Genomic DNA, 26,081 nt, shown 5'->3' on the forward strand with positions numbered 1-26,081 from the left:
TGCCCTGGAGCTTAGGAATGCCATTTAGACATTGCCAACTGATCAACAAGGGTCTCAAAAACCACATCAATAATTGATCTCAGTGTCTCCTCCCTCCCTGACTGCCCACCAAATGGCTCCATCATCCACCCAGCTGCCCAAGCTAAAAAGTGAGATTCAGTCCTGAATTCCTGCCATCTCTACTTAGCCATGGCAAGGCCAGTTGCTCTGACATTGTCAATTCCACTCCTTCCCTTTCTCACTCTTTCTCACTGTCATCATTCTGCCTGTCCATGATTTTGTGTGTGTGTGTGTGTGCTGGGAATTGAACCCAGGGCCTTGTGCATACAAGGCAAGCACTCTACCAACTGAGATATATCCCCAGCCCTCTATCTGTGGATCTTAACTGCTCCCTCTGCCTTTTTTCAAACCTCTTACCAATTCATTCTTCATTTGTCAGAATAATCTTTCAGTACTGCAAATCAGATCACATCTTAATCCCATTTAAAAACTTCAGTGAGTCTCTATTGCCCTTAAGGCAAACTTTCAGTTCCTTAACCTGGTTTTAAAGGACCCCTAAGATCTGCTTCCCTCCAATCTGCAGCAATTCAATTCACCCTGTTGTTTCACCTCAACCAGGGAGAAGCCAACACAAGTATCCACGTGCAGTTTTCTTAAACATACTATATTCACCTCCTGCCTGTCTTTGCATATGTTGCTCCCTTGATCTGAAATACTTGGCACCAATTTCCTGGCTAATTCCAAATGGTCCCCTGAGTTGCAGTTTACCGGTCTTTCCTGTATTCTCCCAAGACATCCTGTACCTCCCTCCTCCTACTACTTAGGATGTCACCGTCACATCATCAAAACATCATCTCTCCTACAGATCACTGCCCTAGCCTCCTAATGATTCCCCATTGCCTCTTTTCTAAAATCACCTTCAAAAGGTTTGGGGAAGAGTTCAGTGGTGGAGAGTTGACTTAGAATACAAGGCCCTGGGTTCCATCCCTGGCATGGATCACATGCGCGCACACACACACACACACACACACCACCCCACACAAAGGTTCAAGAACTGCATACATATATGCATGTATGTTGATACATGTATATATTCCTATATTCACATGAACTGAGATTAATGTTAATGATGAATCTAGATTAAAAAGTATATGGGAGGTCCCAGTTTGTGGCTCAGTGGTAGAGCACTTGTCTAGCATGCATGAGGCACTGGGTTCAATCCCCAACAACACATAAAAATAAAGAGAAATAAAATAAAGGTATTTTTAAAAGTATATGGGAGATGATTGTCTTTTCTTTCACATTTTCTATAAGTTTGAAATAAAAAACTGGAGGAAAATCTCTTGAAAATCATTAAGCTTTTTATGTGCTTTCTATAGTTGAAAAGCTTTTCTACTGATCATGGTGGCACACACCTGCAATCCAAGCAACTCAGGAGGTTGAGGCAGAAAAATTCCAAGTTCAAAGCCAGGCGGGGCAACTTAGCAAGACCCTGTCTCAAAATAAAAAATAAAAAAAGGCTGCGGCTGTTAAAAAAAAGTGAGAGAGTGTTTGCCTAGTATGCTTGAAACCTGGGCTCGATCTCCAAAAATGCCACAAAAAACAAGGCTTTTAGCAGAGTGGAGTGCACTCACCTATACAGTCCCACCTACTCAAGAGGCTGAGGCAGAAGGATCACTTGAGTGCAGGAGTTTGAGTCCGGCCTGGGCCAATCTCAAAAAAAGGAGAGCTGGGGTTGTGGCTCAGTGGTAGACTTGTCTAACATATGTGAGGCATTGGGTTCAAATATCAGCACCACTTAAAGAAATAAATAAAATTATTGGGGCTGGGGATGTGGCTCAAGTAGTAGCGGGCTCTCCTGGAAAGCGTAAGGCACTGGGTTCGATCCTCAGCATCACATAATAATAAAATAAAGATATAAAAATAAATAAATAAAATTATTGTGTCCATCTACAACTAAAAATATTTTTTTAAAAGGTGGGGCAAGAGTGTCTGAGGATGTGGTTTAGTGGTAAAGAGAATGCATATGGGGCTGGGGTTGTGGCTCAGTAGTACAGATCTCATCTAACACATGTAAGGCACTGGGTTTGATCCTCAGCACCACACAAAAATAATAAATAAATAAATGTCCAACCACAACTTCAAAAAGAGTATGCATAGCACACAGAAGGCCCTGGGTTTGACTCCTAGTAGACACACACACAAAATAGAGTTTTTTAAAAACCAGGTTAGAGCCAAGCAGGTTGGCAAGACAACTCACAATTTTATGGGACTGAAGCCAGGGCCTGTGTCTGCTAAGCAAGTGCTGTACCACTGAGCTATATCCCCAGCTGTTTTTAAATTTTTCTTTTTTTTTAAGAAAGAGTGAGAGAGAGTGAGAAAGAGGGAGAGAGAGAACTTTAATATTTATTTTTCAGTATTTGGCGGACACAGCATCTTTGTATGTGGTGCTGAGGATGGAACCCGGCCACACGCATGCCAGGCGAGCGCACTACCACTTGAGCCACATCCCCAGCCCCCCCAGCTGTTTTTAAATCTGCATATTCTGACAGGGTTTCAGTAGGTTGCTCAGGCTGGCCTCAACCTTAAAGAGTCAAAAACCTAATTAAGCATCTAAAAAAAGGAACCAGGGCTGGGGTTGTAGCTGAGTGGTAGAGCGCTTGCCTAGCACGAGTGAGGCCCTGGGTTCGATCCTCAGCACCACATTAAAAAAATAAATAAATAAAATAAAGTCATTGTGTCCAACAATACCTAAAAAATAAATATTATAAAATAAAATAAAAAATCAAAAAAGGAATCATAAACAGTAAATCTTGAAAATGACATAATACGCTTCTTGGGCATTGGAAACTTGCTGAATTTGGAGTAATTTTCAAAATATAAAAACTTCGAGGATGATCTCCACATTTTTGGTTTTACTTACGTTTCTATGCCAATGCCAACGTTTATGATACAAAGATAAATTTATTTATAGGCTCATAAACATGTAAATATGTCTTGTGCAAGGGTTTAAGAGAGATGAGGGCTGGGGTGGTGGCTCAGTGGTAGAGCGCTTGACCTAGCACGTGTGAGGCACTGGGTTCAATCTTCAGCACCACATAAAAATTAATTAATTAATTAAAGGGATTGTGTCCTTCTACAAAAAAAAAAAAAAAAAAAAAACAAATAAGAGAGAGAGAGAGAGAGATAAACAGTGTCTTTGGGGCCTGAAGGGCCAACTTTAATAATTCCTAACTGAAGTAACTGTCCTCTACACTCTCCTGCTAATGGACATGTGGGCGATGCTCCCACAGGCAGCTTGCTTAATCCTCCGCCTTTAGATGTCAGTTTTGTTGTAGCTACTTGCCAAGAATGCTCTCGTCCGAGCAAAAAGGGCTGTTAAGTTCTCATCCCTCCACACCTCGCCATGTCCTGTGCTGACTAGAACACCTTCCTGAACTGTACCTCATGAATTTCCATTTGTTTATTCATCACAGCTTTAGATTTATCTCCTTACAGAAGCTTTTTTCTTTCTCTAAGAAGAGTAAGGCATCTTTTTCCCCTCCCATTGCTCCTTCTCTATACTTTAGTAGAACACTTACTCCATTATTCAGGAATTGTTTTCATTTCTATCTATTCCTGTAATTGTAAGCTCCCTTAAGACAAGGACTATCTTATTCATCTTTGTATACATCCATCCCCTGAGGCCTTTCTAGACACAGAGCAGATGCTTACATAAATGAGTTAGAAGGATGCATTTTATTACTTTAAAGAAAAGGGAAAAGTAAAAACACCATGTCCCTGAATACACCCTTTCTATTCCCAAAAACTTAGTCATGTTAAGAGAACCAGGAGAGCAAGCCTAGATTGGAAAGTTCAAATACATATGATCTTGAAGGACCCTGGCTTTCTCTCAGGCCCACTAGAAACTAAGGCAAGTTAGTGTTATCTGTAGAAAGCTACTTTCTTTCCTGTATTCCAGGACATCTGCTCCTTGGGATACAAACTAAGCAACCTAATACCAATGATGTTACTGTTTTTGCAGCCTAACACATAAAACCCCTCTCAGTAGCAACAGACATGGAACTGAGGGCACTATGGAAAGGATACATGTCACTTGCTCAGCTGGCTGTCATTGGATAGAACATCATGAGGTAGAGGAGCTGCTGCTTGGTGAAACATGTTGAGGGACATGTGCTCTCTGTTCAGCCTATTGCTATTGAACTCTTTGTGAAGCAGTTGCTGAACTATCATACACTTTCCCCAATAATTTACATGTCTCACATGCTATCTCTGGGTACTTTCTTTTGCCTATCAACAACCTACCCAACTGCCCTGGCACAACTGCACAAAGTAAACATGCATAAGCTTGAATATATCAGAAAATAGGAAAAAGCTAGGGATAATCTTAGTGGTTGGCAGTCACAAAGAACTATAATGTATCCAACTTGGACATTTCTGGCTGAAAATTTTAGTTCTCTGGAACTGGAATCTTATAAACCACAAGGAATATTTGTCATCTCCTCCCTGTATTTCTCTGAGATTGGCGTAGTATAGATTTGCTACTTGTTTTTGTGAATAGACACACAGTGTTTATTATTACACATTAAGAAATATTTTAGTAAAGAAATTAAGTTTGGGCTCTTGAAATAGATATGTTCCATTCAAATTCTAGCTCTGCCACTTACTAAGTGTGAGATCCTGAACACTTGACTCTGTAAAGTAGGCTTGACACAAAGCAACCCGTCCTAGGGTTGGAGAGAGGGGTTCCTCAGGTTCCCTCTCTGTAAAATGAGGACAATTATAGTACCTATCTCACAAAGTTATCTTTTCATTAGATAAAAATAGGAAAAGCACTCATTAGTACCTAGCACACCAGTAAATGTTATCTATAACTTAGGCTGTTGGGGGGTGCCTCAGAGGTATAGTGCATGCTTTTGCATGTGCAAGGCCCTGGGTTCAATCCCCAAAACCATCACCAAAAAAAAAAAAAAAAAAAAAAAAGTTATCCAGTACTATCACATCCAAAAAAGTTCACATAAAGTCTCATGTATTTGTACATGTTTAAGCACTTTCACATAAACCAGTGATTTTCAATAGAGGGTGATTTGGGCCCCAGGGGACATTTGGCAATATCTGGATACATTTCTGGTGATCACCACGGGGGAAGAGTGCTACTGGCATCTGATGGACCAGACCAGAGACAGGGATGCTTCTAAACATCCTACAACGTCCAGGATACACATTTACACACCCTCAAAGAATGTCAAAAGTGCAGAGGCTGAGAGACTGATTTAAAAAGGGTATGAGACATTCCGTAGGATGTAGTCACAAGTTATATATATGGATATATCGTGTGGGTGTAGTCACAAGTTACACATATGGATATATCAAGTGGTGGGTATAGTCACAAGTTACATATATGGATATATCATGTGATGGTGTTATACATCTATAGAAAATCCATATACCTAGACACGTCCAGGATGACTGTGACACATCTTATATATGCTCATATCATATACCTAGAGCAGCATCCTGGTCATGTATATGCCATGTATGCATCAATTGTAATTTGTCAATATCTATATTCTAAGAGCAATCTGACATTCTAAAAGAACGCTACCGTTATCTCTATACACATCATTTCATTTCATCCTCACAACCACTTAAGAATATTAGCCCAACTTTCTACAACGATTAGTTCAAAGATGACACAACAAGTGATGAAGGTCAACTGCATAAGTAGACACCGTGATTGCTCCATTCACCCATGTATCCCGAGGGCCCCCAACAGTGTCTAGGCTTTCTGGAAACATCTGCGAAGGCATGGGGTGGGAATCACCTCTTTGAGCCTCAGCGTACGGATCTGTAAAGTGGGCCTGATACAAAGCAACCCTTCCTAGGGTTGGAGAGAGAGATCAAACGCAAAAATCCTCAGCATAACGCGGGTTTCAATTCGAGATCTCGCAGAGCCGGGCACTAGGCAGCCGAGGTGGGCTGAAGACGAAGCCTCTCGGGCAGGTAGAGGTTAATGGGGCCTGGGCGCAAACCCACCGCTGGGCTTCCCGGTGGGGTGCCACGCCAGCAAACGCAAATGTGTCCTTCCTCTCCGACCTCCAGAAGCTCCAGTCCGGAACCACTCAGGCCCGCCCCCACGCCGCCTCGCCCAATCGGAGCGTGCGCTCGTGTGCGCCTGCGTGACCCCGTGGGTCAGAGACGGCGGCCGAGAGGCGGAAGTGCAGGTTGTTGTGGCTCCAAAGGCTGCGCGGGGGACTGGTGCTGCTGAGGCAGCGGCGGCGCTGCCGGCCCCGGGCCGCTCGGCCTCTCGGTTCGCCTCCCAGCCTGGTCTGAGCCCGCCGGAGCTCTCGCCGGCCAGCGCCTGCCCTATGAGTGTGTCACTGGTTGTCATCCGACTGGAGCTCGCAGAACACTCGGCCGTTCCCGCTGGCTTCGGCTTCAGCGCCGCGGGTGAGTCCCAGTGCCGCGCCGCCTTACCTGTGGCCGGGATTGGGCCCCGGGGTTCGCCTTCCCGAAACGTGGGTCCGGGGACAGGCCGTGGCGAGGGCTTCTGCCTCAGGCAGAAGCGAGAGGTGGTTGGGATCCTCTTATTCTATCCATCTTTAGGAGGCCTTCCCAGATGTCACCTCTAGATGTGAAATCCTTCCTGGGCCCTTCCTCCCGTGCCTTCCCGAGAGCTTTCACCTAGCGCGTCTCCTTCTCCGCCCCGTCTGAGTCGAGTGATACATTTGTCTCACATGCTTTTCTCTAGGCTTCGTGAAAGCAGGGACTAGGTCCCCAACGACTCTGATGGTCCCTGGTTTAATTAAACTGTTCCTTTTCCCTGAGGTGCCTCATGACGATAATCCTAGTAAATAAAATTCGAGCACTTCCTATATCCAAGCACTGCACTGGAAACCTGTGTGCATCCTCTTCTTTAATGACCTCGGCAACAACCTTAAGGCAGATGGATAGTTTGAATCTTTTACAAGGAAACTGAGGCCCAGTGATTAAATAATTTGCCTAAAGGTACATGTAAGTGGTGAAACTGGGATTCCAACCCTGAGAGCTGGACTTAAGAATGAGCTCTTCAACCCCAGCACATGCCATCCTAGTGGGGAATGCAGCTATACTCTGTTCCTGGGTCCTCAAAAGATTACCTAATAACAACTTTCGTTCAAGAGATATTTATTAAATGCTCAATAATGGCTGGAGCTTAGGTTTTGGGCAGAATCGGATATGGTCTCTGCTGAAATGTACCAGCAGTTTCATGGGGGAGACAGATAATTAAATAAGTAAAGAATAAGTGTAGGATTATAACTGTGATAAATTCTGCAAAGGTAAGGAGAAACAAGAAAATTCACAAGAATATGGGAGTAGGGCAAGTAAGGATGTCATCATTGAAAACTACTCCAAGTATGTCAACTTTGGAGCTGCAAGTTAAAGATGACTGTGATTTTTTATTTTTTATTTTTTTGAGACAGGATTTCACTATGTTGCCCAGGCTGGTTTCAGATGAATATGTTTTTTTGTGGGGTACCAGGGATTGAACTCAGGGGTACGTAACCACTGAGCCATATCCCCAGCCCTGTTTTGTGTTTTAGAGACAGGGTCTCACTGAGTTACTTTGTGCCTTGCAATTGCTAAGGCTGGCTTTGAACTCTTGATACTTCTGTCTCAGCCTCCGGAGCTGCTGGGATTATAGGCGTGGGCCTGGCCTCAGATGAATATGTTTTAATTCAAGGTTATGAGGATTTTTTGTTTTAATTAATTAACTAATTAATTCTCTCTCTCTCTCTCTTTCTTTCTTTTCTTTTTTCTTTTTCTTTTTTTTTTTTTTTTTTGGTGGTACTGGCCTCATCATGCTAGGCAGGCACCTTCCCACTGAGCTATATCCCCTTTCCTACTAGGACCTTTTAAAGGCTAAAAGTGACTCCTTAGTTCTGAAAGCCAACCAAATTGGAATTTGCCACACATAAACATCTGTGTGAGTCAATTGTGTAGTTGTTTATTTAACATATATTTAGAGAGCTCTCCTTGTGTGCTGGACACAAAGTACAGTGATGGGCAAGATAAGCCTTGTCCCTGCACTCACAAAGCTTATTTTAGTCGAGACACCAAATTCCTTTTCTCGTTTATGTGTTTCATTAAGATAGAAATGATAGATTTATGTGGTTTGATCTATAGCATGTCAGTGACCCAGGATGTTTACAAAGAGATCTCTAGCCCAGTACAGTGGCACATGCCTGTGATCCCGGAAACTATGGAGGCTGAGACAGGATTACAAGTTTCAGGCCAGCCTGGATAACTTAGTGAGACCTGTCTCAAATTAAAATTTAAAAGGGGGGATGAATAGGGATGAAGCTCAGTGGCAGAGTGTCTGCCTAGCATGTGCAAGGGTGCAGATTTAATCCCTAGTACCACCAAAAAAAAAAAAAAGACCTCTAAAGATTTTGAAATTTAGGCCCAATCCAGGGTCAGTTTAACCAGTTACTAAAATGTTAGTTCATGTAAACATAGTTGTTATTGAACCTTCTCTGAAGCTGACTCTTGTTGATTTACATTAAAATGCCTGATTCTACCAAAACAACCCTGTTTGTGAGTTTATGTTAGTGGTAGCTTATTGACTGTTTGCTGACTGCTGGAGTCCCAGAGGTGAGTGAGTTGGATACTGAAAAGGCATCTTAGGGGAGAGCAGCAGAAAGAAAAGGGAAACCTATTGACTGGGATATTGAGAATGGAGAGGAGCTTGTTTTATGTTCAGATATTATTCATATATTCTATAGCTGGGGAAATGTCTAATGAGGAGATCAAAAAGAAGACACTTGCTTCAGCTGTTGCCTGTTTAGAAGGGAAGTCACCAGGGGAAAAAGCAACAATCATTCATCAGCACCTTGGCCGCCGGGAAATGACAGATGTAATCATTGAGACCATGAAGTCCAACCCAGGTATATTTTCAGAAACTCTGGACTCTTTTGCAATGTGAGCTTCCAGTTACTTGTTTTATATGTGTTTTGTGAACTCATAATGTTAACCTGGAGCACACTTTTATCTTTTTACTGCTTGCATGCTTTTACATGAGGTCATTAAGGCACATTTCAGCATCTCTAAATGTTTCTTCTAAATTAATCTGGTCATGCATTGCACATGCCTATTGCCCCAGCCACTTGGAGGACTGAAGCCGGAGGATCACTTGACCCCAGGAGCTCAAAGACAACGTGGGCAACATAGCAACACCTTATCTCAAAAAAAAAAAAAAAAAAAAAATCCTAACAAGCTATATTTGCAACCCTCCTTGGTGGAGGAGAGCATCTTACCACCTAAGTTAGCAATAGATCATAAGTGCATCTAGATAAGCATATTGTTCCTCCCCTGCCCTGCCAGCTCATTCCAACTGAGGGAGTGGATGTGTTCTGCATTTCAGGCATGGGGATGGTCAGAACTGGTAGGTTTGGTTTTCAAACAAAATAGCCCTGAATGTTTGTCCCACTCAGGAGTGTGTGATGGAAGATGTCTGCTTGTGTTATGCTACTGCTGGATGTAAAAGCCATCCTCCAGTTTCTGAGGGTGTTAATGAACTTTAAAGTTGGGATGTGCCCACATTTGGCTTTCTGTGAACATAGTTCTTAATGCAGTATATTATATTTTCTATGTCAGAGTTTAGTGTTCTAACTTGAAATTTTAACCAATTAGAATTCTTTAGCATATTTCCAACTGTTTGTAATCTGCTAATTTTTGATTTGTGAAAGATGAGGTAAAAGATGCAATGGAAGAAAAGAAGTCTTCAGAAGCATCCCTCACTGTGCAGAGAAGTAGAGATCAAAGTAAAGATTGCATAAATGCAGCTCCTGATTCTCCATCCAAACAGCTTCCAGACCAGATTTCATTCTTCAGTGGAAATCCTTCTGTTGAAATAGTTCATGGGATTATGCACCTATATAAGACAAAGTAAGAAAAAAAGAAAAATATTTTTCTTTTGGGTAGGTCTGTTTTTGCCTTGGGATAGAGAAAATTCTTTTAGCTATAAGGGAGGTGGTAGGTATTTTAAGCTTCAAAAAGGTAGTACTTTAATGTATTGTGTGTTAGGGAATTCTCAGATGTTTTACATTTGGTTGATCTTGTGGATAGGGTCAAAGCTTTTCTCACAAAAGAAATGTGTAGGAACACTTAATAAAATACCTTGGAAAATATTGTCTTAGCGGTTAGTCATGGATGATGATTGGAGGATTGAAAGGAAGAAGGAAGAACTAAGAAGTCAGTTAACTAATCCTAATATGTATTACTTTTTAAAAAAATTTTTCCTGTGGTATTTGGTATAAACAAACCTTGCTGGAGGCCCAAGGGAAGGAAGCCTTTGGCTAGATATTTCACAAATTAGACCATCAGCTTCTTGGATAATTGGTAGGAGTTGGTGGTTTGATTTTTGTGAGGGTTTTTTTGTTTGTTTGTTTGTTTGTTTGTTTGTTTTTGTAGTACTGGAGATTGAACCCAGAGATACTGTACCATTGAGTACATCCTCGGCCCTTTTTATTTTTTATTTTGAGACAGGTTCTCACTAAATTGCTGAGGCTGGCCTCCACCTTACAATCCTCCTGCCTTAGCCTCCCAAGTAGCTGGGATTATAGGTGTGCACCATCTCACCCGGCTGATAATTGGTAGTTAATGTCTTAAAGGCTATCCTTATCTTAACTTGTTTGCCAGGTCCCTCCTGGGAAAACAGCAAATACTCAAGTAGCCATTTTGGATCACAGCTGTCAAGTGAGTTTGCAGCATTTCAAAAGCAAATTGCATTGTGGGAAGTTTTTCATTCCGCTCCCTTCCAACTTGTCCTTCCCAGCAACACTTTCTATAATATCCTTGTGGTTTAGAGTTCTCTTTTAGATTTAGAGCTCTATTTTTCTTCTAGACATTTTGAGAAAATTTGTACTTTTAAGTTACCCAGTAACAGACTATTTTTCAAAAACTAATCAGAATAAAAGATGAACTGACTTTCCCTAATGCACATTTTAACCATGACAGGCCTTTAACTAAAGATTGAAAATTTTGGTGGGGGGATATACATACACATATATATGTGGTTGTGTATATATATGTGTATGTATATACATATAAAATAATTTAATAAATTTGCCTTAACATCCACTACAGATACATTTAGGGGATTTTGTATTACTCATCTAGTGTATATTTTTAAGTAAAATGACAAGCTATTTAAATTTATTTTTAAAATATTACAAGTTTTTATTTCTTCCTATTTTCTTGGACATAAGTTGTCAAATTAGTGTTATCCGAACTAACTATACCTCATCTATTCAAGACAGTTTAATTATTGTCTTATTAGTAAGATGACCTCCTTAAAAGAAGATGTGAGGCGCAGTGCCATGCTGTGTATTCTCACAGTCCCTGCTACAATGACCAGTCATGACCTTATGAAGTTTGTCGCCCCATTTAATGAAGTAATTGAACAAATGAAAATCATCAGAGACTCTACTCCAAATCAATATATGGTGCTGATAAAGTTTAGTGCACAGGTAAAAGTTAAGATATTAAAAATCTCTTTGCCACAAAAACTTGTGTTTTTGAAACTGTATGATACTAGCCGCGTGTGATTTACAACATTTTTCACTTAAGGTTCTTGACTTACATATCTTTGAGGGTATTGTAACTGTAGATGTCTTTCTAAATTCATTGGCAAAAATACCATTATAATTGATATCCAGAGTTTTTTATGCATCTGATTGGATATGAAATCTAGTTTTTTGGTTGTTTATGCAGTAGTAACTATTCCAGTAAAGCAGTAGTTCCCAAACGTTTGAAATTGACACTATTGTATTATTTGCTATTACCTTATTTCTTTCATTTTCTTTTTTACAAGGTGCTCTTTGACATAGTTTAGAAAATAAAATTTATTTTTTTAAATGTAAAATTTGGTGACAAGAGGGATTTTGTGACATGATTTGAAGTGTTATATTTTAAAGTCCTGATTGAATATTATTACAATAGAGACAAACACAGAACAAATGAGGATATTTTCAGTTTTTAAAAGTGCTTATGCATTGTAACAGATGCTATTTGGTGTAGGAGGGTTTTGCCATTCGCTTCATTTCACTTAAATAGCACTTTCTATGTACCTCAGTTCTAAAGATGTTAGAAGATATTCTCTTGGTTTTGCTTATTCATCCCTGTAAACATGCATATTTGTATGTGAATATAAAAATGAGGTAAGCTTTAGGTATTATTCAAGTTATTAAAAGGTGATCCTTAGATTCACTCAGTTGTTTCTCTTTTTTAATAGGCTTTTGTATTTTTCCATTGGAATTTTACTAGGTTTTTGTTTGTTTTGTTTACATTAGATTTTGAAAGGCAGTTTTTTCAAAAGTTAACTTCTCAGCCAGCTGCAGTGACACACACCTATAAATTCCATTGAGTCAGGAGGGTCACAAGTTCAAGGCCAGCAGCCTAGGCAATTTAATGAGATCTTGTCTCATAATCAAAAATAAAAAGGGCTCAGAAATAGAGAGCCTTTGGGTTCAGTCCCTGGCACTGCAAACCCACAAACAAACAAAACCTCTCGCCTCATTGATAAATAGTCTTCCTGAATTTGTCCCAAATACTTCCAGCTTGCTGATTAACAAAGAAATGAGTGGGTTTATAGGGTCAATTGCTGTTTCCTCTCTGACTGGTCACCAGAGTTTGTAGGTGAAAGGGAGCGCATGACACAAGAGCCATTTGCCATCTCTTTCCTCATTATAGAGCTTCAGAGTTGAGATCAGTGGCAGCCATCCAGTGAGCATGTGGAGGAAATTAAGAGAAATTTGAATTATGTTTGTACATGTTGCCTGGGCCCCTCTGTTGTGGAGTTCTATGTACAAGAAGGTACAGGCTGTTTAATCTTTACAAAGTATCCCACCATTGAGGGAGATGTTTAAAAAGTGTTTCAACTGTCCTGTAGACTTTACAGTTCCCATGAAGAATGGAAAAGCATTTACCTGGTATTACAGACTGTCATCAGGCCTTCTAAAGTCTGAGGAGCTTTGGAAGCTGGGAAAGTGGCACCTTAAACTAATTAAACCTGGTAGTACATGTAATAATAATGGTCATAATAGAAAACAGCAGCTTTTGTTTTGTATTGTTCACTGTGCTCAGTGCTCAGCAGAGTATCATCTCATTTAATCTTCACTGTAACCCTTCAAGGTAGAGTGATCCTGTTCTTTGTTTCACAGATGAAGCAGCCAACTTCAGAGAGAGATTAGTCATTTGCCCAGGATTACACAGATAAAAATAAATGACTGAGTAGGGATGGATTCACTTTGAATCACTAGGACAAATTCCTCTTCTAGTAGGAGAATATGAAGGTGTGGGGAATAGAGACAGTCACTATTTACATACAGGTCTGACTTTTTTTTTTTTTTTTAGGGACTGAACCCAGGGCTGCTTTACTTCTGAGGCACATCCCCAGCCCTTTTAATTTTTTTAGTTTGAGGTAGGGTCTCACTACTTTGTGTAGGGCCTCGCTAAATTGCTGATGCTGGCCTCCACTATGATCCTCCTTTCTTGGCCTCCCAAGATGTTAAGATTATGGACGTGTGCCACTACACCCGGCTCACAAGCCTTTGTATAATAACAATATTTTAGTTATTTCAGTTATGTTTCTCCAAAGGTAATCAGCAAGTTATACAAAGAGTTACAAATGTACATAGGGAAAAAATGTTTAGGCTTTTCAGGGAGTCTAATAAATCTATAACACTAACCTACATTTAAGTAAACTACACTAACATTTATTTAGTAAACCTACAAATTTCCTGCCATCCATTTAATGTGCAGATAATATTTCGGATATTTTCTATTATTGTTTGTAGATTTTCTTTATACATCTGCACTATCCTTTCCACTTCTGTCTTTTTTTTTTCTTCTTTTTTTCTTTGCAATACTGGGGTCTAAGCCCAGAGCCATGCACATGCAAGGCAAGTACTCTACCACTGCTACCCACCAGCCCCACTTCTTCTATCTTTTGACCAAATGCAGATTGCTCAGTTAACCAATATTTTCTAAGTGTGCGAAACAGCTTACTGCTCCTTATTCTTAGAGCCCTTTACCTTGGTATCATAGTTGTACTATTTACTGTTTATCTCATCTTGGGTCTGAACCCTGTCATCTATCAAGACCCATCCTATCAAAACAAAGAAAGAAAGAAATCAAAATTATCAAGAACTTTCTAAGACCTAATAACACCATCTTGCTATAAGACTTCAAGTTGTTAAATTAATACTGGAGAATCTAATAATAGATTCATTAGCCACCAACTGTTGAGCATGTACTAGATAACAGACTCTTTTAAGTGCTTTTCATGCATTATCTCAAATCCTCTCAGCAATGCCATGAGGTGTTGGTACTTTCAAATTTTGTAGTTGAGGAAGCAGGCACCCCTAAGTCACTTCCCAAAGTTGGACACATAGTGTCAGAGTTAGGATTCAAACCCAAGCACCCTGACTCCATAGCTTGGGCACCCTCTACATTCTTATTCCATTCTTTTTCTCACCAGGTAATTAATTTTTAATAAGAACTCATAAGCCTTCCCTGTATCTTTTGTAACCTCTTTCTTTTTTAATATTTATTTCTTTTAGTTACACACAATTCCTTTGTTTTTATTTATTTATTTTTATGTGGTGCTGAGGATCAAACCCAGGACCTCACACATGCTAGGCAAGGGCTCTACTGCTAAGCCACAATCCCAGCCCTGTAACCTCTTTCTTTCCTTTTTTTATTTTTGGTGACACAAGGAAAGGAATTGAACAGTTGAACCTAGGGGTGCTCTACCACTGAGCTACGTCCTTTTTTTTTTTTTTTTTTTAGGGTATTGTACTGGGGGTTGAACTCAGGGGCACTTGACCACTGAGGCACATCTCTATTTTGTATTTTTTTATTTAGAGACAGGAGCTTACTGAGTTGCTTAGTGCCTCGTTTTTGCTGGGGCTGGCTTTGAACTTACAGTTCTCCTGCTTCAGCCTCCCGAGCTACTATTATTATAAGCGTGTGCCACTGCATTCGGCTTACATCCTTTTATATTTGAGACAGGGTCTTGCTAAGTTGTCCAGGCTGGCCTCAAATTTGCAATACTCCTGCCTCAGCCTCCTGAGTAATTGGGATTATAGGCATGTGCTACCATGACAGACTGATAATTTTTAATTCATTAGGACATAAAAATCAGGAAGGAGTTCAATTTTATTGTTCTTGATGATAAGGAAAGGACAGATAACCTCTCTATAGTGTATTGGCTCATTTTCACTGGCATGCTTAGTTAACACAGCCTAGGTAGCTATTCCTTTTAGAAGAAACATGTATTCTCAACACTGTAACTGATCACTGTGACAGTAAAGGAACCTAATCATAATGGATTTGTCTTTTTCTGAGTTTATTCTCAAGAGACCAATAAATAAAAAAGAGAGACTAGAAAAAAAACAAAAGCTGGGTTCCTTTAAATTTTTGATTCTCTGCAGTGCAAACATTTTAATTTAATTAAAAGAGTTGTTTCTTCTGTGTTCTCCAGTGAGCCTTTGTGCATTTTGATAATGGGTTGAAATAGAAACCACGTGTACTTTGTTTCATATTCTCTTTCCAGTGCATAACAGAGCCTGGCACACAGTAGGTGTTCAGTAAATATTTGAACAAAGCTATATTTCTAATACTGAAGTTTTTTTCTTTTGCAATACTGAGGATTGAACCCATTGCCTCACCCATTGATCTAAATCCCCATCCCTAAGAATGAAGTTTTGTTTTGTTTTGTTGATAGTACTAGGGATTGAACCCAGGGCCACTCTACCACGAAGCTATATCTCCAGCCCTTTGTATTTTTTATTTTCAGACAGGGTCTCTATATTATTGAGGATAGTCTCAAAGTTGTGATCCTCCTACCTCAGCACCCCCAGTTGCAGGATTACAGGTGTGCACTCCCACACCTGGCCCTAATACTGAAATTTTAAAGAAGACACTAGTGTGTTCAAATTAGAAATCTTGGCTATTATAGATGTTATCATTTCCAAAAAAAGGATGTTTCTTTGGTATATTATCAGCTCCTCTAATAAAGGAGTACTTGGTGTTAAATGGTTTTTTCCACATGCCTCTGCCCTTCCACTGAGGAGGCCTCATAGCTTGGTGAGCATTTACAGAGCTCCAGATCTGATGGGGTCTTTTCCTCAGCAACTGCAACCAGCTCTTGATGGTGCTGGAGGCCGTGAAGACATGAGCTGAGCCTGAGTTCCCTGTGCTACTTACTTACCCAGTAATGTTTCACAAAAAGGCTGTTTTTTCCCAAAGAGGAAGGGAAGCGACTGTTGGTTTGCTGCTTAGGATTAAGGAGATTTATTTTCCAACAACTGGATTTACACATTTTGAAGTTTCCATCAGGAGAGCTCTCTTCCCACCTCAATAAAACTACTGCATTCAGAATTGGTCATCCTTCTTCAGCTGCTTGGCTCAGTAGAGTGTGTTGAGAAAGCATAAACAAAGCATATTAAGAAAGCATAAATAATCAAAACTCCACAATTGAATTACATCATCAGAGTGAAATTAAAAGTCATTGGAGAAGTCTACAGTGGCTGTGGGATTCAGAACCCTATGATTGGTTCTTCTTGGATCTCTTGAACTTCACCAAGAGTTTGGCCTCTGGTATTGGACACTCCTGATGGATCCTTATCCAACTCTGATGTAGTATTTGTTTTATTGAAGAAGAGGATTATTTTCATCCTGTAATAATCCTTCATTATTTAACATGAATACTGACTTTAAGAAATAAAAGAGGGGCTGGGATTGTGGTTCAGTGGCAGAGCACTCGCCTAGCACGTGTGAGTCCCTGGGTTTGATCCTCAGCACCACATAAAAATAAATAAATAAAATAAAGATTAAAAAAAGAAGAAGAAAGAAATAAAAGTCCTTCCAAAACAATCATCACTTATGATTTCATTCCAATCTTTGCAGAAATGTTTTATCTCAGCTGGTGTATGTGACAAAACTATGAAGGGAAATGTTGACTGTTGCTGGTTGAATATTAAAATTGTTCTAGCTGTCAGCTTATTGTGCTTTAGTACCTTCTTCCAGTTCAAGTACAAACTCTTATGTAGCCCAGGAAACACTGTCAGATTGTAGGATATTGATCTGCAGAGTTTGTCTGGCTTACCAGCCTGCTCCAGTAGATGCTATTTCTAGTGGTTGCTTTTCTCTCCTAAGTAGCTCCTAAGAACCTAATTAGGAGTGGGTGCAATGGTGTACACCTGTAATTACAGCTGCTCAGGAGGCTAAGGCAGGAGGATGGCAAGTTAAAACCAGACTTAGCAAATTAGCAATACCCTGTCCCCAAAAATAAAAAAGGCTAAGGATGTAGCTCACTGGTGAACATCCCTGGGTTCAATTCCCAGTACCAAAAGAAAACAGGGAGAAAAAAAGTTGATGAGTATGATTGAAGCCATGCATTTTGAATATAAATCAACTTTCAGTATATTTATCTTAATTTTTTTCCTTATTCCCATTGGTGCACATAGGCTGATGCAGATAGTTTTTATATGGCATGCAATGGTCGTCAGTTCAACTCAATCGAAGATGATGTTTGCCAACTGGTCTATGTGGAAAGGGCTGAAGTGCTGAAATCTGAAGATGTAAGTTTGAATACTTGTTATCTTTAATATAGCAGATTGGTATGAAATCAGAAGTTAAGCAGTCTGTGGAAATGTCCAGAGCAATCCAAACCACACAGACAGAAGATAGATAAGTGGTCACCAGGGCCTGGGGGAAAGAATGGGAAGCGACTGCCAACAGGTAAGGGGTTCTTTTTGGGGTGATGGAAATGTTCTAAATTTAGATAGTGGTGATGGTTGCTCAACCATATGAATATAGTAAAAGCCCCTTTAAGATAGAGAATTTATGCCAGGTGCAGTGGCACATGCCTATAATCCCAGCAGCTTGGGAGGCTAAGGCAGGAGGTTCACATTTCCTAGAGTCAAAAAGAAACATTTTGTTTGTTTGAAGTATTAACTTTAATCCCTTTCCTAATTCTTATTCTGTTTCTATAGCAATTTATAATTGCTCTGATCTGTCATTTTCTATGGGAACCTGTCCTGCAATATGTGTTCCCTCAAATCATTTTATAAAACAGCAAATTTAGCTCTGATGTTTTAAAGATTTTTCTTTCTTTTAAAGTAATTCTTGCCAGATACAGTGGTGCATGCCTATAATCTCAGTGCTTCAGGAAGCCGAGGCAGGAGGATCATGAGTTCAAAGCCAGCCTCAGCAAAAGTGAGGGCACTAAGCAGCTCAGTGAGACCCTTGTCTCTAAATAAAATACAAAAAATATAATATAGGGCTGGGGATGTGGCTCAGAGGTTGAGTATCCCTGAGTTCAACCCCCCAGTACCCCAAAACAAATAAAGTAAACCTTAAAGTGTTTTTACCTGAAATCAGATCGATGGAAATAACTTCTGGGTAGATTGTTCTATCGTTAGATTAGGAGAAATAAAATTTAATGAGTGATAAAATTGGGCTTCCCTTGGGTCAAGTGCTGCACAAGGCCTGCTTTTTAAGATTCTTTTCCATAACTGAACATGACTACCTTCAGAGAGTCCCTGTAAGCATCTGTTCTTCAGAGACTGTAAATGAATGTGCTTTTTCTATTTGTCCTCATGCGTATGTATGCCTCCCACCCTGGTCTCGATAATTGCTGCTCATGTTCTGGCTGGGAGGGCCTGAGTCCAGCCTTGTGGTCATGCCCCCGCTAAGCTCCCTGTACTTTTTAAAATCTTTGTCTGTTCTAAAATCTACAAGGACAAGAAATGGCTGTTTTGGGGGACCTACCGGATTTGGTTTTGGTTACCAGTGTTCCACACCTTGAACAATGTCTGGCACATATAGCAAGGACTCAAGAAGTATGTGTTAAATGCATAAATAAATTAAGTCAGTGCTATTGATACTATCATCACTAAGTAGAAAGTGTTAAGTTATAATTTACGCTGGAAAAGTCTTCAGATCCATTGCTATTCTGCTTTTATCTCTTTGGGTATTTTGGTCATAGACTTTTGGAGCTTGAGCTAGGAATCTGGTTCCATGTGTTAAGGTTTTGGCAGCAGTCTCCCTTCCTGGAAAGCCAGCTCCATGAGGGCAGGGATTCATGTCTGCTGTCTTCACCACTGTTCCAAGTACCCAGCACAGTACTGAGAATGTAAACCGTATTCCACTAGTGTTTGTTGAATGAATAAGTGAGTGAAAATTTTACCACTTTAAATTATTTGCACAGAACAATAATGTTGAAAACATTTTTGAAAACACATGCGAGACAAGTGCTCTGCACTGAGCTACAACTCCAGCCCAGGAAAACTGTTTTAGAAAACATAGCTGAGTGTGGTGGCACATACCTTTAATCTCAGTGACTTGGGAAACTGAGACAGGAGGATCACAGGTTCAAAGCCAGCCCCAGCAACTTAGCAAGGCCCTAAGCAACTTAGTGAAATCCTGTTTCAAAAAAATAAAGAGAGGGGCTGGGGATGTGGCTCAGTGGTTAAGCACCTCTGGGTTAATCCCTAGTACCACACACACACACAAAAAAAAAAAAAAAAAAAGTCATGGAATGATGGCTGAAGGACAGAGTGGGATGTTTTCCTGCAGGGTGCCAGCCTCCCTGTGATGGACCTGACTGAGCTCCCCAAGTGCACGGTGTGTCTGGAACGTATGGACGAGTCTGTGAATGGCATCCTCACCACCTTATGCAACCACAGCTTCCACAGCCAATGTCTGCAGCGCTGGGACGACACAACGTGAGTGCGAGGGCTGTCCCCTGCTGTATCAGAGTCCATTATGATCCTTCCCCAAAATTAAAAATAGCACCACCAAGAATGAACCACTACAAGTGTTTGACTCTACCAAACTTTCACCATAAGAGACTACCAATTTTCACCTTCTTTCCTCTGTTCACTAGGAATCCACATTCTTGAGGAAGTCCTTCTTAGTGAGGATACTGATTCTGAATCCTTGTGCGGTTTCCCAGAGCAACATGAGCTCTTCATTCCTTCTGAGAGATGGAATGGGGGTAGGAAGGAATGCAGAGTTTGGCTTTGAGACTCTTTTGTTAAGGTGAAACCTGTCACGGGCTGGGGGTGTGGCTCAGTGGCAGAATACTTGCCTAGCATGCCAAAGACCCTGGGATTTATCCCTAGCACTGGGGGGAAAAATGAATCTAGGTCTGCAATCTCTTCTATGGCCTGTGTTTGATATCTACTATTTCACTTTTTTATCAACCAGAGTATAACAACCTTATATTTAGCTTTATGGTGCTATTAATAGCTTGATAGCTAGTCAGAATAGCAGTCAACATTTATAGGCACACACCTATGTATCCTAATTCCCCAGGCACAGGAGGCCTAAATTGTAGGTAACATGCTTCAAAGAACTGAGTTGGCACCTGGACCTTTTCTCCCGCCTGTTATTAAATGGAGGGTGGTTGTTCCCTTTGCAGTCTGCACTGTAGGACTTAGCTAGAAGCTTTATATCAGCTTCTGGCCTCATGGGTTTCCCAGTTCAGAGGGGAAAAATAAAAAAATCAAGTAATCACACAATTAAGTGTGAAATCACAGCCTTAATAGCTGTTACAAAGGTGCAATGTTCAGCATTATGATTGGAGGCACTCTCACAATAGGTAGGAGTTAACCAGGTGACAAGCAGGAGCAAGAAAACACAGTGGGGGTGGGGGGGTATGCATGGGAAGGGAAAGATCACACTCCCAAGGTCCAGAAGTTAGGAGGGATGAAAGTCCACAGGAATCCCTGTTCACCCACAAGTGGCCTCGGGGTTAGAAGGAGAGTGCCAGCTTCCCAGAGCAAGGACCTCACTTGGCTTGTTCTCTGCTGTGTCTGCCTTGCGAGGTGTGAGGCAGGTACCTGCTTTCAAAAGCATGCAGCTCATTTAGTGAATGATTTTTTTTAATATTTATTTTTTAGTTTTAGAAGGACACGATATCTTTATTTTTATGTGGTGCTGAGGATTGAACCAGTGCCTCATGCATGCTAGGTGAACACTCTACCATGGAACCAAAACCTAGCCTGTGAATAAGTTTTATTTGAGCCTTGGTATATACTTAGTACAGTGCTGGGTGCTGATGGGAAGGAGCCAAATGCAGGTCCTTGCCCAGGAAACACAGTGTAGGGGGCTTCCACATGTATATAAGTGCCCTGAGGGCTCCATTTCCTAGGAGAGGCCTCAGTCATACATTATATAAGTGCACCTAATTCAAAGTGAAGATTGAGGGTAGAGATGGTACCCTGACTGGTGGTATGGACTGCTTGTAAGAAGCAGGGTCAGAACTAGTTCTCTGACCAGAACCTGGACAAGGATTCCGGGGGGGGGTGGGTAGTTATGGAGGGAAGGTTGTTGTGTCTGGGAGAGACTCCTCAAAGATCTCATTATCTCATTAAAAAATATATGTGTGTGTGTATGTATATATGTGTGTATGTGTATATATATATAATATTTTTAAAAATATTAAAAACAGGCCAGCCAGGTGGTATAGCAGGGGTTTTTTTTGCCTGTGATCCCAGAGACTTGGGAAGTTGAGGTAGGAGGAACACAAGTTCAAAGCCAGCCTCAGCAACTTAGTGAAACCTTGTCTCAAAATAAAACTTTAAAAGGGCTGGGGTGTTGCTCAGCGGTTAGTGCCCCTGGATCAGTCCTCAGTACCAAAAAAAAAAAAAGAAGAAGAAGAAAAAAGAAAAGGCTATGAGGGGCTGGGGATGTGGCTCAAGCTGTAGCGCTCTCGCCTGGCATGCGTGCGGCCCGGGTTCGATCCTCAGCACCACATACCAACAAAGATGTTGTGTCCGCCAAGAACTAAAAAAAATAAATATTAAAAATTCTCTCTCTCTCACTCTCTCTCCTCTCTCACTCTCTCTTTAAAAAAAAAAAGAAAGAAAAGGCTATGAGGCAGATCAAAATTTCTCCCTCTTCCTCTGCTTTATCAAAATTTTATATAATTTCATTTTGATTGAGAATAGCTCAAAATGGCTATTTTTAAGTGATGTCTTTGGGGTTTGTTTTTCTGCTTCTTCATTATTTATAGTTTTGGGGCAAGTTACTCAACCTCTCTAAATTTCAGCTTACTTGTCTGTGAAACATTGATGATAATAATAATATTGACCTTGTGGTCTTGAAGATTTGGTGAGTTAAGTGTCATAAGATGACAAGGATTTGTTAAGGCTAGGGTTGTGGCTCAGTGATAGAGCACTTGCCTAGCATGTGGGAGGTACTGGGTTCAATTTCAGCCTGCATATAAGTAAAATAAAGATCCATTGACAACTAAAAAAAGTGTATTAAAAAAAAAAAGGACTTGTAAATAATATCATGGGGCTGGGGCTCGGTGGCAGAGCACTTGCCTAGCATGTGTAAGGCTCTGGGTTTGGTCCTCAGCATCACATACAAAGAGAAGCACATAAAATAAAGACATGTAAGGGCTGGGGATATAGCTCATTTAGTAAAGTGCTTGCCTCACAGCATAAGGCCTTGATCCCCAGCACCCCACCCCACCCAAAAAATAAAGACATGCTGTCTACCTACAATTACAAAAAAAAAAAAAAAAAAAATTAAAGAATAATAAAGTCATATACAGGGGCTGTGGCTGTAGCTCAGTGGCAGAGCACTTGCCTCACACATGTGAGGCACTGCGTTCAATCCTTAGCACCACATAATATATAAGTAAATAAAGATATTATGTCTGTCTACACTAAAAAAATACTTTTAAAAAAGTCATATATAGGGGCTGGGGTTGTGTCTCAAGTGGTAGAGTCCTCACCTAGCATCTGTGAGGCACTAGGTTCGGTCCTTAGCACCACAAAAAAAAATAAAATAAAGATATTGTATCCACCTAAAACTAAAAAAGTAAATATTTTTATAAAGTCATATATAAATGTACAAATAATAAAAATAATAACAGGAAAGTGATAATTTAGCATCTCAGTGAGTAAGACACAATCCAGTTCTTGACTTCTGTTACTGCCATCTTTTGTGTCTAATCTGTACCATTATCTTTCTGCATCCTGGATAGGTGTCCTGTTTGCCGGTACTGTCAAACACCAGAACCAGTAGAAGAAAATAAGTGTTTTGAGTGTGGTGTTCAGGAAGTAAGTAATGGATTATGGAAAAGAATGATGAATACAGCTTTATTTGCCTGGAATTTTCTTCTACCCAGTGTGGCTTAAAGTCTTTTTGACACACACACAAAAAATTAAAATGAGTCTCAAATACATGACTTCTACGCAAAAATACTTCATGCTATTATTGTGGGTTTTTTTTTTTAAAGACTTGGCCATTTATTGACAAATTGTGAATTTTATTTTGCTGTTTACATAAAATTCCATAGAAATCAGAGAAAATGATTGACCCATAAAAGCATTCTGGATTGTTGCATTTTTAAACATATTTATCCAAAATTCCTGTAGGAATAACTCTAAGTCTCATTCTATATCAGCCCCTTCCCATCCCAAATGGGCTAATTCATGTATTTTTATTTAACTAAGATATTACTTCTTCCTTGGCAGAATTTGTGGATTTGTTTAATTTGCGGGCACATAGGATGTGGGCGATATGTTAGTCGACATGCTTATAAGCACTTTGAAGAGACACAGCACACATATGCCATGCAGCTTACTAACCATCGAGTCTGGGACTATGCTGGAGGTGAGCACCACTCTGATTTTCTAATTTGGATCTATTCTCTAAGGAGACGTTTTCCTTCAGAATCTCTCCACTTTCTCTCACAGCTTGAAGCATCATCTTCCTGTCAGCCGTTGTTAAAACTCTTCATGATGCCCTGTGGGCTCCATTTCCCAGGAGTGACCTCAGTTGCACATTATAAGGGGAGTTTCTACTTCCACTTTTGCCCTTTTTTTAAAATTCAAATGATTTAATCCAGTTTTTTTAAAATATTGCAAGACATTTCACATAGACTTTTAAAAACAAAAATTTTCAGTTAAAAGTATACGGAGGCCTTTTTCATTTTGAAGGAACCCACATTGGTTGACTAATTTCTTTTCTTTAGATAATTATGTCCATCGACTGGTTGCAAGTAAAACAGATGGAAAAATAGTACAGTATGAATGTGAGGGTGACACTTGCCAGGAGGAGAAAATAGATGCCTTACAGTTAGAGGTAAGATGCCTATCAGCTACCACTTAGTACCTATTCCTACTGCTTCTTACTATTTCAACTGGAAGGGTTGTTTGACTTTTTAATTTTTGCTGTTTATTTTGCATGTAAACTTTTTTTTTTAACTTCTATCATTGCTATGAAGGGTTAAAATATTTTTATACCATCTGTTTTTGTTTTTGTTTTTGTTTTGAGTAGCAGGGATTGAACCCAATGATGCTTAACCACTGAGCTACATCCCAGCCCTTTAAAAAAAAAAAAAAAAGAAAGAAAGAAATTATTTTGAGACAGGGTCTCGCTACGTTACCTAGGGCCTTGCCACGTTACTGAGGCTGGCTTTGAACATGTGATCCTCCTGCCTCAGCCTCCACAATTGCAGGCAACACTGTGCTCTGCACATCTGTTTTTCTTATTGAAAGTTTAAGCTTCACTGTGCCTATTATTTTCAAGTGACATTCCTAGTTGTCTCCAGTTCAGGTTAGTTAATTTAAACAATCTTGGTTATCTTTTGTAGCTGCAATAAACTGAAAATTAGAATGTTCCTTTGGCATCACAGTAGCAGCTGAAAACTGAACAGACTTGATCAGAATGAGGATAACCCATTGGTATCTTTCCATCCCCAGAAGTGTTTTTGTACACATTGGACTGGGGTTTTATGCTTTAGAGGCTTGGATGTTTAAATGTTGACTCAAAGTATATATTTTATGAATTAGAGGCTGATATGCTTAAAGCCATTTTCTGAGTATTCGTATACATGAAATAACAAAATCAGTACGATCTAGTTTTTCTCCATAGTTTTTTAATGGATATTTATTTTTTAGTTGTAGGTAGACACAATATCTTTATTTTATTTTTTTGTGGTGCTGAGGATCAAACCTAGAGGCTCATGCGTGCTAGGCAAGTGCTCTCTGAGCCACAACCCCAGCCCCCCCCCCTCCATTTTTAATTTTTTTTTTTTTAGTCGTAGATGGACACAGTATCTTTATTTTTTTTATGCGATGCTGAGGAACAAACTCAGTTTACCTAGCCTCACATATGCTAGGCAAGCACTCTACCTACCACTGAGCTACAACCCCAGCCCGCCCCCAGAAACAAATAACAAAACAAATACCTTAACCTTCAGAGGAAATGGACATTTGAAAACTCACTTATCTATAGATCTTTAAAGATCTGATGGTTTCAGCAAAATGGCCCAAAATAAGAACAATATTGCTATCAATAAATTACTACACTGATAGAGAAAAGATCAAATCCCCTTTAAGTTTTTAGAATGGCTCTTCCACGTTAACTATGTTACACACATTTTGTTTACTCAGGAAATATTTATTGGGTGGGAGGTGTAGCTGAGTGGTAGAACATTTGCCTTGCACACTTGAGGCCCTGGATTCCATCTCTAGCCCCACAAAAAATAAAAATTCAAAAAAAAAAAAAAGAGAGAGAAGAAAGGAAGATTGTTTTATCAAAGGCTACCACCTTGGAGCCACTATGTCCCATGCTGTGACTGCAGCACTGAACCAACTCCCTGCCTTCACAGAGCATATATTCTAGTGGCACAGGTGTTCTTTAATTGTCCTTTCTCTCTAGCCTACAATCATGTTTAGATCCATTCTGATTCTAGAGTAGTATTCCAAAATGGAGATTTGATTTTGCCAGTCCTTGGCCTTAGAGTCCCCTTTGCCCATATTTCTCAACATGATACCCACAAGCTTCCACAGGCTCTGTCTCTCTGTATTCTGTACTCCAGCCTCCTGGGTGTCACTTCTTTATTGCTGAAGAGACTCTGATCAGCCACAGCACTCTCTTGGCCCAGCAGGTCTCTGCAATCAGATCTCTGTTTATTTGTCTCCTTTCTGTCAAGAGCCCTCTCAAAATCTTGGTTTCTCTCAGAAGTCCTACCAAATGCTACTGTCATACACTATCTGTCCCTTCCC

The 26,081-nt window shown here is 40.1% G+C and overlaps 2 protein-coding genes across 4 annotated transcripts in view; one reads left to right on the forward strand and one right to left on the reverse strand.

Moving 5' to 3' along the window:
- The window catches only part of ACAD10 (acyl-CoA dehydrogenase family member 10), a 54,549-nt gene extending 48,424 nt beyond the window's left edge, over window positions 1-6,125 (reverse strand). The window contains exon 1 of one of the 2 annotated variants that reach the window (XM_081283395.1): window positions 6,037-6,125. The gene's annotated coding sequence lies outside the window, so the exon portion shown is untranslated. Of the gene's footprint in view, window positions 1-5,824 lie in introns of both variants that reach the window. The other variant, XM_081283394.1, reaches the window with a different exon arrangement.
- A 95-nt stretch (window positions 6,126-6,220) lies between these two features.
- BRAP (BRCA1 associated protein) overlaps window positions 6,221-26,081 on the forward strand; it is a 33,776-nt gene continuing 13,915 nt past the window's right edge. Inside the window, exons 1-9 of one of the 2 annotated variants that reach the window (XM_081283404.1) lie at window positions 6,221-6,450; window positions 8,766-8,927; window positions 9,729-9,927; window positions 11,321-11,510; window positions 17,514-17,627; window positions 19,627-19,775; window positions 23,051-23,126; window positions 23,544-23,682; window positions 24,044-24,153. In XM_081283404.1, the coding sequence (XP_081139530.1) occupies window positions 6,369-6,450; window positions 8,766-8,927; window positions 9,729-9,927; window positions 11,321-11,510; window positions 17,514-17,627; window positions 19,627-19,775; window positions 23,051-23,126; window positions 23,544-23,682; window positions 24,044-24,153 (1,221 nt within the window). In that variant the 5' untranslated portion in view covers window positions 6,221-6,368. Of the gene's footprint in view, window positions 6,451-8,765; window positions 8,928-9,728; window positions 9,928-11,300; window positions 11,511-17,513; window positions 17,628-19,626; window positions 19,776-23,050; window positions 23,127-23,543; window positions 23,683-24,043; window positions 24,154-26,081 lie in introns of those variants that run through there. The other variant, XM_081283405.1, reaches the window with a different exon arrangement.

Source organism: Spermophilus citellus (genome assembly GCF_964194105.1).
Source record: "Spermophilus citellus genome assembly, chromosome: 3".
Lineage (NCBI taxonomy): Eukaryota > Metazoa > Chordata > Mammalia > Rodentia > Sciuridae > Spermophilus > Spermophilus citellus.